General features: G+C 35.8%; 1 protein-coding gene across 1 annotated transcript in view; it reads right to left on the bottom strand.

Moving 5' to 3' along the window:
• Positions 1–721: 721 nt before the first annotated feature.
• The window catches only part of EIF3B (eukaryotic translation initiation factor 3 subunit B), a 60364-nt gene continuing 46417 nt past the window's right edge, over positions 722–14668 (bottom strand). The window contains exons 12-19 of the mRNA XM_053694972.1: positions 12673–12795; positions 12489–12567; positions 12262–12400; positions 5511–5636; positions 5356–5433; positions 3738–3846; positions 2332–2444; positions 722–1189 (exon numbers count right to left, since the gene is read on the bottom strand). Of these exons, the coding sequence (XP_053550947.1) occupies positions 2347–2444; positions 3738–3846; positions 5356–5433; positions 5511–5636; positions 12262–12400; positions 12489–12567; positions 12673–12795 (752 nt within the window). The 3' untranslated portion in view covers positions 722–1189; positions 2332–2346. The remainder of the gene's footprint in view (positions 1190–2331; positions 2445–3737; positions 3847–5355; positions 5434–5510; positions 5637–12261; positions 12401–12488; positions 12568–12672; positions 12796–14668) is intronic.

The following is a 14668-nucleotide window of genomic DNA, read 5'->3' on the forward strand; positions in this document are numbered from 1 at the left end:
TAATAAAGTAGAATATATTTCCCCTCTGCTGCCTCAGAAGTGTCGAGATCGATAACTTGCTTGTTCAGGGTGATTTACATGTCCTGCTCTAGCGCAATTGGTTACGCTGGAGAAGGGGGCGGCATTGCACAAGAAACTTCTTCTGCAATGTTACATTTCACTGTGCAAGTGGTGATTGCAGGCATACAGGTTCACTGGTTTGTTCACCTGCAGGGATGGTACATTAACCCTATAGTGTATTATATGAGCCAAATCATGTCTTTCCCCAGTCTGTGATATTTTTCTATGTGGTGATGTACACTGCTTTTCATACATTTTACATGGCTTGACAAATTCCAGGGGCCAATGAGTTATGGCTCACAAAATCCTCTTACCGGCACCTAAATTGGTTTTGGTTAAACAACATGCACAGTTCCCATACTTACAATTCAACACCCACCTCAAAAATAAAAAATTCAGTGAAATTTGCTTTTAACCTTTACATTAAGAAATGGATATTGTGCATACTAAGTTACAGAGACCCATATTTTGTTTTTAAAGATTTACTAGCCACTAAAATCACATATGGCAATTTATGTTCAGATTGGAATAGTCATTTCCAAAGAAAGTACAAAATCTTTGTAACTTTTAAAAGTGACTTATAAAATGTATTGGCTGCCTGCTCATCTATTTAACATACTGGTTAGCTCACGTGGTCCAAAATAAAAACAAAAAACAAGAGTTTGTTAAATATGGGTTTACTTTAAATTCCATCTTGACCTCATAATGTTGCAATCTGAATGGTGGAGGATATAGTCCACTGTAGTGCTGGATCAGCACACTAAAATGTACACAAGTTATATCTGACACTTTCATTTTCCAGCCAAAACAGTTGACTGTCCAATGAGAAGAGAAGTACAAAAAGCCCTTCACAAGCTGAACCAATGTCCACTGAGATTCAGGACGTTTATCCGCAGTGCAGCAGATTAGCCAGAGCAACCAGCAGCAGATTGTGGTATTGAGGAAAGCGTTAATATCAAATTAAAAAGAAGTGCGCTTTAATATGTCCTCCAGAGAAGGTTAAAGGCACAACTTTGCAAACGAGCGATGCGATGTCCATTCAAGGTCGTGATAGAAGGAATAAAATAAAGCCTTGGAAGCTTTTTTTTGCCCAGGTGGAGAGTTGTTTTCACTGACAGATAGGGTGGTGCTGCAAAAAGAAAAAAAATGTAATCAGTATAACATACTATAGTTTCAACCGTCATCTTTGCCATTTGTTGGTTTCACAGAAAACTGGCAAGATTCCTGTTGTTATAACCACGCTAAACATAAAAAGTTGCAATGTTGCTGCACAAACGCAAAAGAACGACAGTTAGGGCTAGATTTATGAAAGGCTAGGCGAACTCTGTATGTGCTTCGCCTGTAACTGCGCCCCAGCTCGCCTACAGAGAAGCGCACATGTGCGCCTGAAACTGTACGTATTTGTAGCTCGGGCTGTTAAGTTACGCCTATTACTATGTATAATGTATATTGTTGCACTCAGGAGCGCGCCCGTGTGCCTAGGCGAATGCAAGCGGAGTGCGAAGAAGTTTCTTTCAGATTTGCGCAAATTATAGTTACAGAGTGCTTTGCTGAATATGACGATCAGTTCGTATGCGCTATTTTGGACGGAATTATAGGAGAATGGCTTTGATAAATCTAGCCCATAATAGTGAATTTTGTGTTAGAAATGAGAAGCTGCCCGGTACTTTCATAAAAAAAAAAACATACACAAATATGCTAAACCCACCGTTTGACACCCACAATAAGCAAACAGTTGCTCATATTCAATAGGTATAGTATGGCATACTTAGCTAAATATTGAAGACAGTAAAGTAAAAATAAAAAAAAGATCATATTTCAGATAGAACACACAATTTTAAACAACTTTGCAATTTATATCCATTATCAATTTTGCTTAGTTCATTTAGGAGTGTGCACATGTCCTTAGCCATCTGGCAGCAGTGTTTGCAAAAATGTTTAAAACAATGTTATACATAGTTGCAAATTCTGCTGCCATAGAGTTTCTGTAGCATTCTATGGAAGCAGTGTTGGCAACTCTGTATAACGTTGTTATAAACACTGTTGCAAACACTCCTGCCAGACATGTGCACGCTCCTGACCTCATCTCGGATTACTCTTTAACAAAAGGATACCAAGAGAACTAAAGCAAAATTAAGAAGTAAATTGAAACGTTTATTATAATGTCAAGCTGTATCCAATCCATTAAAATGTAATTTTGTCATTATCGTCCTTTAAAATAGTCTCACGGTTAATATCATTACAGATATCACAGTCACAATAAACACTCACCAATGCCGCAGGTGACTACTCCTCCAGAGGAATAATTTCTTCAGTTACAAAGAATTCAATAGTTTCTTCCTCCCAGTCATCTAGAATGCTGTCCAGCTCATCTGTATCTACACCTATAGGGGACAATGAAGATGTATCACTTTGTGTGGTAAAACCTCTTCCAACATATCCCTTCACTTCCAGCAATATCATAATGGCAAATAATTTTATTTAGTAAGATTCCATTAAAAGGGACTTTAATTATCACGTCTACCCCCTTGAGTCTAAATGTAGTGTGTTTTATTAAAGGGACAGAATACCCATACATTGTTTCCTCTAATTTTTTCCAATGATCCATTGCATTACAAATAACTCCTTTACATCGATACTCAAAATAGTTGGTTTTGCCTGTAGTATCCCTTCCTATACTGATAGGGTTTAGTATCACTTTTAGTCTAAAAACATTTTTTTTTTTTTCACGATTTCATAATTTTAAGCAACTTTCTAATTTACTCAAGAATGTAAGCTTAGGAGCTGGCAAATTTATGGTCCAGCAGCTTGGTAGCGCTTGCCGATTGGTGGCTAAATGTAAAGAAAGCACTATACAGGGTGCTGAACCTAAAATGGGACAGTTACTAAGCTTACAGTACTGCTTTTTCAAATAAAGATAGAAAGAGAACGAAGAAAATTTCTAATAGGAGTAAATTAGAAAGTTGCTTAAAACTGCATGCTCCCTCTGAATCATGAATGAAAGAAAAAAAAAATGGGGTTTAGTGTCCCTTTAAATATAAGCAAGAGAAAAGCTGTATGAACATAGCCAGCAGGAGAAATTACACTTCCAGTGGGTGTGTGTACAGAGTGATAAAATAAAGAGATCCGATTTCCCTGCACGCTCAACCCATTTTGATGGGTTGAGATTTCAAATAAATAACCCAGCAATTTCATATATAAAAACAAAGAAGCCATTTCTCATTCATTTTATACCCTGCATCCAGCGTAACAAGTCATTAGAAACACGTTAAGTGAAATACAGTCCATTTAATTGCATGTGTTTGTTCAACTTCAGATCTACTCCCGCTTTATCTTTTCTTCCTGCTAGATGGCAAATCTATACTCACAGGCAGCACTGCCTAACCCATTAAAGGGAATGTTCTCAATACAATGCCAGGCTGCTGTTTGACGGTGGAGAATGCTGTGCATGTACAGTAGTACCTCAGCCAGTTAGAAGTTCTCTATTCCCCAATGGTCACTACATCATCTGCAGCTCCATTCAACAACAAATAGCTCAAGTGATTAGAGTCTCTGGCTTAGAAGGGGGAAGATCAGAAGCCAATATTCATTTTGCAAAAAGCACTGAGCTCATGTTTACATCCGACTAAGTCCCAGCTCACCACGTGTCCCTAGGTTTGTGAAGGTAAAAGCATTACCTCTTCTAAGCTCAAGACGTGCATCTTTCTGTTCCAGGTAAAGCTGCACAGCCATTTCTCGATATTTCCTATATTCTTCCATCATCGTTCTTCTACGCTCCACCAGTTCCTGTGAACGCAAGAAATAATGGATCTTTAAGACAAGCTGTGTGGCAAGTTTAAACTCCTAGGCAGCAATAGCTTCCTGTAAACTACAGATAATTTAATGTTTGTTAACCCAATACAAATAACCCACCCATGTACTATTCAAAAACTACAAAAAAACAAAAACAAAAACACACAACAAAAAACTGCTGGACTGAGATTCAATCCTCCCACAATAAGGTCAATTGAAAATAAAGAGACAGTCATGTATTCTTTGTTGTATATAAAGAGGGCATTTTAAAGTATAATTTGTTTGCCGATTTAAAAGAAAAAAAAAATAAATCCTACTTCTATTAAATGTAATTTGTTCTTTTGGTATGGATGAGCATACCTAGGTAGACTTGGGTGCATTCACATCACCTGGGTATTGCATAGCAGCAGTGTTTGCCATAAACTGCAGAGGACGTGAATATTCCTCAGTCTACAGACGTGCGCTTGTCAATAAAGGATATAAACTGGCCAGTTTTTTTTTTCTTTCATTTGGTGCTTATCAGAATCATGTATGTTTAATTTACACTTAAAGGGACACTGAACCCAAATATTTTCTTTTGTGATTCAGATAGAGCATGACATTTTAAGCAACTTTCTAATTTACTCCTATTATCAAATGTTCTTCATTTTCTTGGTATCTTTATTTGAAATGCAAGAATGTAAGTTTAGATGCCGGCCCATTTTTGGTGAACAACCCGAGTTGTTCTTGCTAATTGGTGGATAAATTCATCAACCAATAAAAGTGTTGTCCAGAGTTCTCAACCCAAAAAAAAAAAGCTTAGATGCCTTCCTTTTCAAATAAAGATAGCAAGAGAATGAAGAAAATTTGATAATAGGAGTAAATTAGGAAGTTGTTTAAAATTGCCTGCTCTATCTGAATCACAAAAGAAAAAAAATTGGGTTCCGTGTCCCTTTATCCTTTTTTTCTGCGAGGATAAAAACAATGTTCCTTCATATAACAAACCTTTCAGTTTAAAGGAAACGTCACTTCAAAATGAAACACATTTTAAACAACTTTCCAATCCACTTCAATTATCTAAATGTGCAGTTTTTATATGAACGCTCCCATTGAGCATGTGCAAGATTCACAAGATATCTATATGCATTTGTGATTGGCTGATGGCTGTCACATGATGCATTAGGAAGAAAAATGTAACTGACATTTGTCAGGAAAACAAAAAAAATCTAATTTGAAATTCAGACAGTGCTTTTTGCATTGTTTCTTTATTATGCATTTATCGAATATGCCCTTCTACTGTGTCTAGTGGTCCTTTAATGTTTTTTTTGTTTTTTTTAAGTATTAATTTTACACAGTTTTATTTGATCACAAGTAAAGTAATAAAAATGAGTGTATCTGTATAAAAGGGCATTTAAACACAACATTTTGAGGTTATTTTATAAATGTTTAATCAAAAAGTGTCTGATACCTGATAATTCCTAAAAGGAAATAAACTGCTAAATTGAATAGTAGCAACTGATTTACCTTTGAAGCCTTGGATTGGCTTAAACGATCTTTCTGCTCAAATATCTTCGAGTACTTCTTTAAATCTTTTTTGATTTGCTGTAACAAAGAACAAGTATAAGACGTGGGCACTGGTCGAGGTATTAACACGCGGTAAAGAGCATTCTCCGGTGTACCTTGATTTGGTCTTGGCTTAGCAAAGTTGGGGGTCTGGGTCTCCACAGAAGCTGGCAGAACCTGTCCTTGCTGTTCTTCTGAAGGAGGCGACCTTGGAATGTCCACAGCCAATAAGCATTGTCTACCTGTGGAAGAGAATTGTTTGCTAAAATCAGCTATTGCTTTCATCTGAAGGTAACGCAGAGATATGGGGCAAAATTAGACTTATTACCAAAGGGACAAGAAACCCAAAAATGTTCTCTCATGATACAGATAGTGCAAACAATTATCTAATTTACTTCTGAAATCAATTTTTTTTTTTTGCTCTCTTGATAACTTTTAATGAAAAGCAGGGAAGGTAAGTTCAGGAGTGTGTACGTGTGTCTGGAGCCTTATATGGCAGCAGTTATCCATTTGCAAGAGAACTAGATGGCGCCACTATTTCTTGCCATGTAGAGCACCAGATGCCTACCTAGGTATCGCTTCAACAAAGAATATCATGGGAACAAAGACAATTTGATAATAGAAGTAAATTGGAAACTTTTTTTTTTTTTTTTAAATTTGTATGTTCTGTCTGAATTATAGGATATGTGCGTATTGGGTTTCATATCCCTTTATAGACTATTTGCTGCTTTGTCACAACACTGAATCATAGGATACGTGCGTATTGGGTTTCATATCCCTTTATAGACTATTTGCTGCTTTGTCACAACACTGAATCATAGGATACGTGCGTATTGGGTTTCATATCCCTTTATAGACTATTTGCTGCTTTGTCACAACACTGAATCATAGGATACGTGCGTATTGGGTTTCATATCCCTTTATAGACTATTTGCTGCTTTGTCACAATTACTGAATCATAGGATATGTGCGTATTGGGTTTCATATCCCTTTATAGACTATTTGCTGCTTTGTCACAACACTGAATCATAGGATACGTGCGTATTGGGTTTCATATCCCTCTATAGACTATTTGCTGCTTTGTCACAATTACTGAATCATAGGATATGTGCGTATTGGGTTTCATATCCCTTTATAGACTATTTGCTGCTTTGTCACAACACTGAATCATAGGATACGTGCGTATTGGGTTTCATATCCCTTTATAGACTATTTGCTGCTTTGTCACAACACTGAATCATAGGATACGTGCGTATTGGGTTTCATATCCCTTTATAGACTATTTGCTGCTTTGTCACAATTACTGAATCATAGGATATGTGCGTATTGGGTTTCATATCCCTTTATAGACTATTTGCTGCTTTGTCACAACACTGAATCATAGGATACGTGCGTATTGGGTTTCATATCCCTCTATAGACTATTTGCTGCTTTGTCACAATTACTGAATCATAGGATATGTGCGTATTGGGTTTCATATCCCTTTATAGACTATTTGCTGCTTTGTCACAACACTGAATCATAGGATACGTGCGTATTGGGTTTCATATCCCTTTATAGACTATTTGCTGCTTTGTCACAATCACTGAATCATAGGATATGTGCGTATTGGGTTTCATATCCCTCTATAGACTATTTGCTGCTTTGTCACAATCACTGAATCATAGGATATGTACGTATTGGGTTTCATATCCCTTTATAGACTATTTGCTGCTTTGTTACAATCACTGAATCATAGGATGTGTGCGTATTGGGTTTCATATCCCTTAATAGACTATTTGCTGCTTTGTCACAATTACTGAATAATAGGATATGTGCGTATTGGGTTTCATATCCCTTTATAGACTATTTGCTGCTTTGTCACAATCACTGAATCATAGGATATGTACGTATTGAGTTTCATATCCCTTTATAGACTATTTGCTGCTTTGTCACAATCACTGAATCATAGGATATGTGCGTATTGAGTTTCATATCCCTTTATAGACTGTTTGCTGCTTTGTCACAATTACTGAATTATAGGATATGTGCGTATTGGGTTTCATATCCCTCTATAGACTATTTGCTGCTTTGTCACAATCACTGAATCATAGGATATGTGCGTATTGGGTTTCATATCCCTTTATAGACTGTTTGCTGCTTTGTCACAACACTGAATCATAGGATATGTGCGTATTGGGTTTCATATCCCTTTATAGACTATTTGCTGCTTTGTCACAACACTGAATCATAGGATATGTGCGTATTGGGTTTCATATCCCTTTATAGACTATTTGCTGCTTTGTCACAATCACTGAATCATAGGATATGTGCGTATTGGGTTTCATATCCCTTTATAGACTATTTGCTGCTTTGTCACAATCACTGAATCATAGGATATGTGCGTATTGGGTTTCATATCCCTCTATAGACTATTTGCTGCTTTGTCACAATCACTGAATTATAGGATATGTGCGTATTGGGTTTCATATCCCTTTATAGACTATTTGCTGCTTTGTCACAATTACTGAATCATAGGATATGTGCGTATTGGGTTTCATATCCCTTTATAGACTATTTGCTGCTTTGTCACAATTACTGAATCATAGGATATGTGCGTATTGGGTTTCATATCCCTCTATAGACTATTTGCTGCTTTGTCACAATCACTGAATCATAGGATATGTACGTATTGAGTTTCATATCCCTTTATAGACTATTTGCTGCTTTGTCACAATTACTGAATCATAGGATATGTGCGTATTGGGTTTCATATCCCTCTATAGACTATTTGCTGCTTTGTCACAATCACTGAATCATAGGATATGTGCGTATTGGGTTTCATATCCCTTTATAGACTATTTGCTGCTTTGTCACAATTACTGAATCATAGGATACGTGCGTATTGAGTTTCATATCCCTTTATAGACTATTTGCTGCTTTGTCACAATTACTGAATCATAGGATATGTGCGTATTGGGTTTCATATCCCTTTATAGACTATTTGCTGCTTTGTCACAATTACTGAATTATAGGATACGTGCGTATTGGGTTTCATATCCCTTTATAGACTACTTGCTGCTTTGTCACAATTACTGAATCATAGGATATGTGCGTATTGGGTTTCATATCCCTTTATAGACTATTTGCTGCTTTGTTACAATCACTGAATCATAGGATACGTGCGTATTGGGTTTCATATCCCTTTATAGACTATTTGCTGCTTTGTTACAATCACTGAATCATAGGATATGTGCGTATTGGGTTTCATATCCCTTTATAGACTATTTGCTGCTTTGTTACAATCACTGAATCATAGGATATGTGCGTATTGGGTTTCATATCCCTTTATAGACTATTTGCTGCTTTGTTACAATCACTGAATCATAGGATATGTACGTATTGAGTTTCATATCCCTCTATAGACTACTTGCTGCTTTGTCACAATTACTGAATAATAGGATATGTGCGTATTGGGTTTCATATCCCGTTATAGACTATTTGCTGCTTTGTCACAATTACTGAATCATAGGATATGTGCGTATTGGGTTTCATATCCCTCTATAGACTATTTGCTGCTTTGTTACAATCACTGAATCATAGGATATGTGCGTATTGGGTTTCATATCCCTCTATAGACTATTTGCTGCTTTGTCACAATTACTGAATCATAGGATAAGTGCGTATTGGGTTTCATATCCCTCTATAGACTATTTGCTGCTTTGTCACAATTACTGAACTATAAGTTGAGACCAACTGTGAGCACAGATACCCAGAAAACAAACGGGGTCAAGAGATCTGCAAATACTTTTTCCGGTGTATAATTTATTCACTACAATAAAAACGTAAAGGAATAATCTAGTCAAAATTAAACTTTCTAGATTCAGATAGAGCAGTAATTTTAAGCTATGTTCTAATTTACTCCTATTATCAATTTTTCTTCATTCTCTTTGCATCTTTATTTAAAACAGCAAGAATGTAAGATATATTGCTAGCCCATTTTTAGTTCAGCCCCTGGGTAGCACTTTCTGATTGGTGTCTGAATGTAGCCACCAATCAGCAAGCGCTACCCAGGTGCTTAACCAAAAATGGGCCGGCTTCTAAATTTACATTCAAATAAAGATAGCAAGAGAACAAAGAAAAATTAGTACGAGTAATTAGAAAGTTGCATGCTCTATCCGAATCATGAAAGTTTAAAGACTATTCCTTTAAAGCCTGTCAAAAGGAAATTTTAAGCTCTACAAATCATTAAAGGGACATGAAAAGCATTTTTCTTTCATGATTCGGCTAGAACATACGATTTCAAACAACTTTCCTGTTTACTTCTATCATATTAGCTTCAGTCTCTTAGAATCCTTTGTTGAATGAGCAGCAATTCATTACTGGGAGCTAGCTGAACACGTTGAGTGAGCCAATGACAAGAGGCATATATGTGCAGCTAGCTCCAAGAGAAGGTAGAAAATTAGATAAGTTTTTAAAAAAAAAAGTTTCATTTTGCATTTACTACAAGAAGAAAAAGAAAAAAAAAAGAAAAAAAAAACATGCAGAGACATCCATCTAGCAAAGGAAGACAAGAATTCCCCAAATTAAGTTTACAGTCACATCTGTATTCTGGATAACTCACTTGCTCATGCTCATTATTTTTAATGAAAATACTTTAAACCTTCCATAACATGGAGAAAGATCATTTCAAGTGTGGAATAAAGTTCATTATTGTATATCCAAGACAAAAGGGTATGCAGCCGCACAAATGTAAAAGAGGCACCAAGAAAAAAAGGCTGTTAAAACTAAAACAACTTTATTAGGTTTAAAAGCCAAAGTACATAGCCAAAAATGTCCTGACTAGTTTTGTGCCACACCAGGCACTTAATCATAGGATACTGAGTGCTACACAGGCTCCCTATTTAAAGGGAATACCCCAGCCCATAGGAAGTGAATTAAAAACAGATGAATTGAAATGTTTGGGCAAACAGTAAAAATATCATTACTATGGGCAATAAAGACACAAGTGTACACCTTTACAAATATATGAATCTTAAACAAATTTCACAGTTATAAAAGTACTCTAGTAAATAAATACATGTTCAGCATAGTATGTATACAAATTCAAAATACATACATATACATCCTAACACATGATGTACTTCAATAGTGGACTCGCCAAAGTATACTTGGGTATTTACCATATAAATTACACATGCACATAAACCCAAAATGTAAAAAAAAGGGTAAACGATGATATCACTCTAAGGACATATCTTATCTTGTACACAAATTGCACAAAACATATCATAAACAAGTTCACAGGTACAAATATCACAAGCATCATAAATATAAATGTTCACAAACATGGATAATACCTATAGCATAATTCCAGATAATAAAACACTGGAATCTTGACAAATAGTACCAGTGAAAAAGACAACATTTATACATACACGCACATGTCTAAGGAAATTTTAGCTACCTCAAAAAGGGCAATATCAAAAAATATGCTTAAATTTACTGAGTCCAATTTGTAAACAAAAAAATTGATAAGGTGATGCCACCATTAAGAGGTGGTGATAGACACAAGCGGCTACAAAAAGCAGGAACTCTACTGGATTTACAGGTTGCGAACAATTACCCCCACAGGGCTCAATAGAGAATGGGACAGGAGTTATTTCATAGACTAGTTCTCTTTGCTTTTTCTGTATTTTTGGTTTACAAATTGGACTCAGTAAATTTAAACATATATTTTTTTTTATATTGCCCTTTCTTGAGGTAGTTACAAGTTCTTTAGACATGCATGTGTATATATATATATATATATATATATATATATATATACACACACACATACATACATACACACACACACACATATATACACGTGTGTTTGTGTATATATGTAGGTATAAATTTTGTATCTTTTTCACTGGTACTATTTGTCAAGATTGCACTGTTTATAATCTGGAATTATGCTATAGGTATTATCCATGTTTGTGAACGTTTATATTTATGATGATTGTGATATTTGTACCTGTGAACTTGTTTGTGATATGGTGTGTGCAAATTGTGTACAAGATATATCCTTAAAGTGATATCTGAGTTTGCCCTTTTTTTACATTTTGGGTTTATGTGCATGTGTGTCATTTATATGGTAATCCCCAAGTATACTTTGGGGAGTCTGTTATTGAAGTACATCATATTTGTTTGGAAGGATGGAAGGAAGGATATATATATATATATATATATATATATATATATATATATATATATATATATATATATATATATATATATATATATATATATATATATATATATAGATATATTTGCACATATGAAACAGAATGATTTGAATTTGTATACATACTACGCTGAACAGGTATTTATATTTACTAGAGTACTTTATAACTGTGAAATTTGTTTAATATTCATATATTTGTAAATGTGTACACTTGTGTCTATTGCCCATAGTAATATGATATTTTTACTGTTTGCACAAACATTTCATTTATTTCATCTGTTTTTAATTCACTGCCTAATTATGGGCTGGGGTATTCCCTTTATATAGGGAGCCTGTGTAGCACTCCGTATCCTATGATTAAGTGCCTGGTGTGGCACAAAACTAGTCAGGGCATTTTTGGCTATGTACTTTGGTTTTTAAACCTAATAAAGTTGTTTTAGTTTTAACAGCCTTTTTTTCTTGGTGCCTCTTTTACATTTGTGCGGCTGCATACCCTTTTGTCTTGGATTTTCAATTTTGGCTGTCTGGCCATTGCAGCGTGCACCCCTTCCAACTAGAGCCTTGTGGTTTGTTCCACTTCCTCTCTTTCGTTACACACAGTGTTCTGAAGGCTGCAGGGGGGAGGACAGTTTGTTTGTCTACATTATTGTATATACCTTGTGGCTCCACCACGACACAGATGTCACAACGTATCTTCCTGTTGGATCCCACTCCACATCTGAAGCTGTATAATGCTCTGCAATATTCATTATGGTGCAGTCGGATGTATCCACAAAGGCCAGGGCACCATTCATACTGAAAGATAAATCACAAATACGGTTTCAATTCTAGAAGCACAAGGCTTACACACGCACAGATAGAGAGAGAGCTACAGGTTACTCACCTTCTCAAACCTGCTAGAACCAAGAACTGGCCTTGCGGACTCCAGAAGATTGTGTTGGCCTGCTGCTTGTCGTACATTTCTTGGGAGAAGTGTGGGGGTTTAAAAAAATAAATATGATTTTGCAAACATTAAAGAACTACAAGCATAAAGATAAGCAAGCAGAGAAAATGGATTTAGATCTTACTTAACAATTCAATTTTTCCATTGTTCTTGACATTGTAGAATGAAACCGATATCCGGGGCACTTCTCCGTGTAGAACTGCAAATTTGCTTCCATTGGGTTCCCAGGCAAAGGCAATGATACCATCTTTAGAAAACAAATAATAATGTAATTTGATTAGTCTTCAAACATTTAAAACTTTCCCGTACACAAATATAACACTATGGGCTAAAATTATATACATTTTTAAAATTTGACAACCCTAGGTATTGATCTTGGCCCATTTTGTTATATTTCAAGACTCCACTTTGCTGCCAAATGCTATTCTAGTATGTATGGAGAGAGTGGTGTGTACTCAGTGGACACACCACGCCCTTAGGGGGCGCTTCCTCAGTTCCAATATAATAGGTGATATGGTAGTGCTTGTAATGTCTCGACAGAAAAAAACAGGCCTAAATCTAGAAATATGATAATAGCAACAATTATAAAACTATAAATAAAACCCTAAAAAATCTAAAATGTGGACATAAGTAACCACAATGCTGGAAATGATAATAGTAAAAAACTATATATATATATATTACTAGAATATAAACATAGATTGGAAAAAATATTAAAACCAATTCAAAACCAAATAATGATAATGTGAAAGTCTATGAGTCCAGGGTAATGACAATTCCCAGATGTTTGAGGCTGCACTCTGTCAAAGGATGGCTATCCTGTAGTATGGAATCTAAAAAAGAATAAAAAACAGAGGCGCCACCATGGCCTAATATCGCCAGTACAGGTAAAATGAGCAGCAATATGAGAATGTGAATACTCACAAACATAAAGCACCCCGCTGGTGCTAGTAGAGCAGACTGACACTTCTCAGTGGTTCAGCACACTGTATCCAAAGCGCAGAGACAGTCAGGAATCCTCTGACACTCCAATGTATATGTGCCTATGGATAAAGGAAAAAGCAACACAACATGGCCCAATATCATCAGGACAAGGGGAAAATAATACCAATTGCTTGCACTTACAAGATGGTGGGCACCTTGTAAGTGCAAGCAATTGGTATTATTTTCCCCTTGTCTTGATGATATTGGGCCATGTCGTGTTGCTTTTTCCTTTATCCATAGGCACATATACATTGGAGTGTCAGAGGATTCCTGACTGTCTCTGCGCTTTGGATACAGTGTGCTGAACCACTGAGAAGTGTCAGTCTGCTCTACTAGCACCAGTGGGGTGCTTTATGTTTGTGAATATTCACATTCTCATATTGCTGCTCATTTTACCTGTACTGGCGATATTAGGCCATGGTGGCGCCTCTGTTTTTTATTCTTTTTTTGCTGCCAAATGCGATCATATAAAACAAAAATAAAAATAAAAATTCCACAAACTTTGGGTTTCTCACTGAACATAATTTACACACAACTACTGCAGTCATAACGCTAATTGTTATAAAAGCTTTTCTACAATCCCCCTTATTCAGACATGGAAACACAGCAGGTTAAATTACAGTCTTAAAAAGGGACATGAAACCCAAAACATTTCTTTAATGAATCAGAGAATACAAGAAAAAATAAAAAAAACAAAAAGTAAAAAAATTACAAACAAAAAAAATACGGGGAAAAAAAAGTATTCGAATTTACTTCTATTATCAAATTTGCTTTGTTCTTGTTATTCCTTTGTTAAATAGATACCTAGATAGATAGCGTGCACGTCTGGACTGGTGCATTACATGACAAATAGTGCTGCCCTCTAGTGCCCTTGCTAATGTATAACATTGTAGCAAAACTAATATATAGTGCTCCAGAAACGTGCATGCTCCTGAGCTTCCGTCCCTGCTTTTTAACAAGCAGAGAATGAAGAAAAATTAACACAATTAAATTAGTTGTTTAAAAATACATGGTCTAAATCATTAAAGAAACATTTGGATTTCATGTCCCTTTAAAGTTCATCCTGCTTCACACATTTAAAAGCGGATATTCTGAATGTCAACATTTTGATAGGAGGGCAATAAAAGGAGACTCGC

The sequence above is a fragment of the Bombina bombina genome, chromosome 11, assembly GCF_027579735.1.
Source record: "Bombina bombina isolate aBomBom1 chromosome 11, aBomBom1.pri, whole genome shotgun sequence".
NCBI classification, from domain to species: domain Eukaryota; kingdom Metazoa; phylum Chordata; class Amphibia; order Anura; family Bombinatoridae; genus Bombina; species Bombina bombina.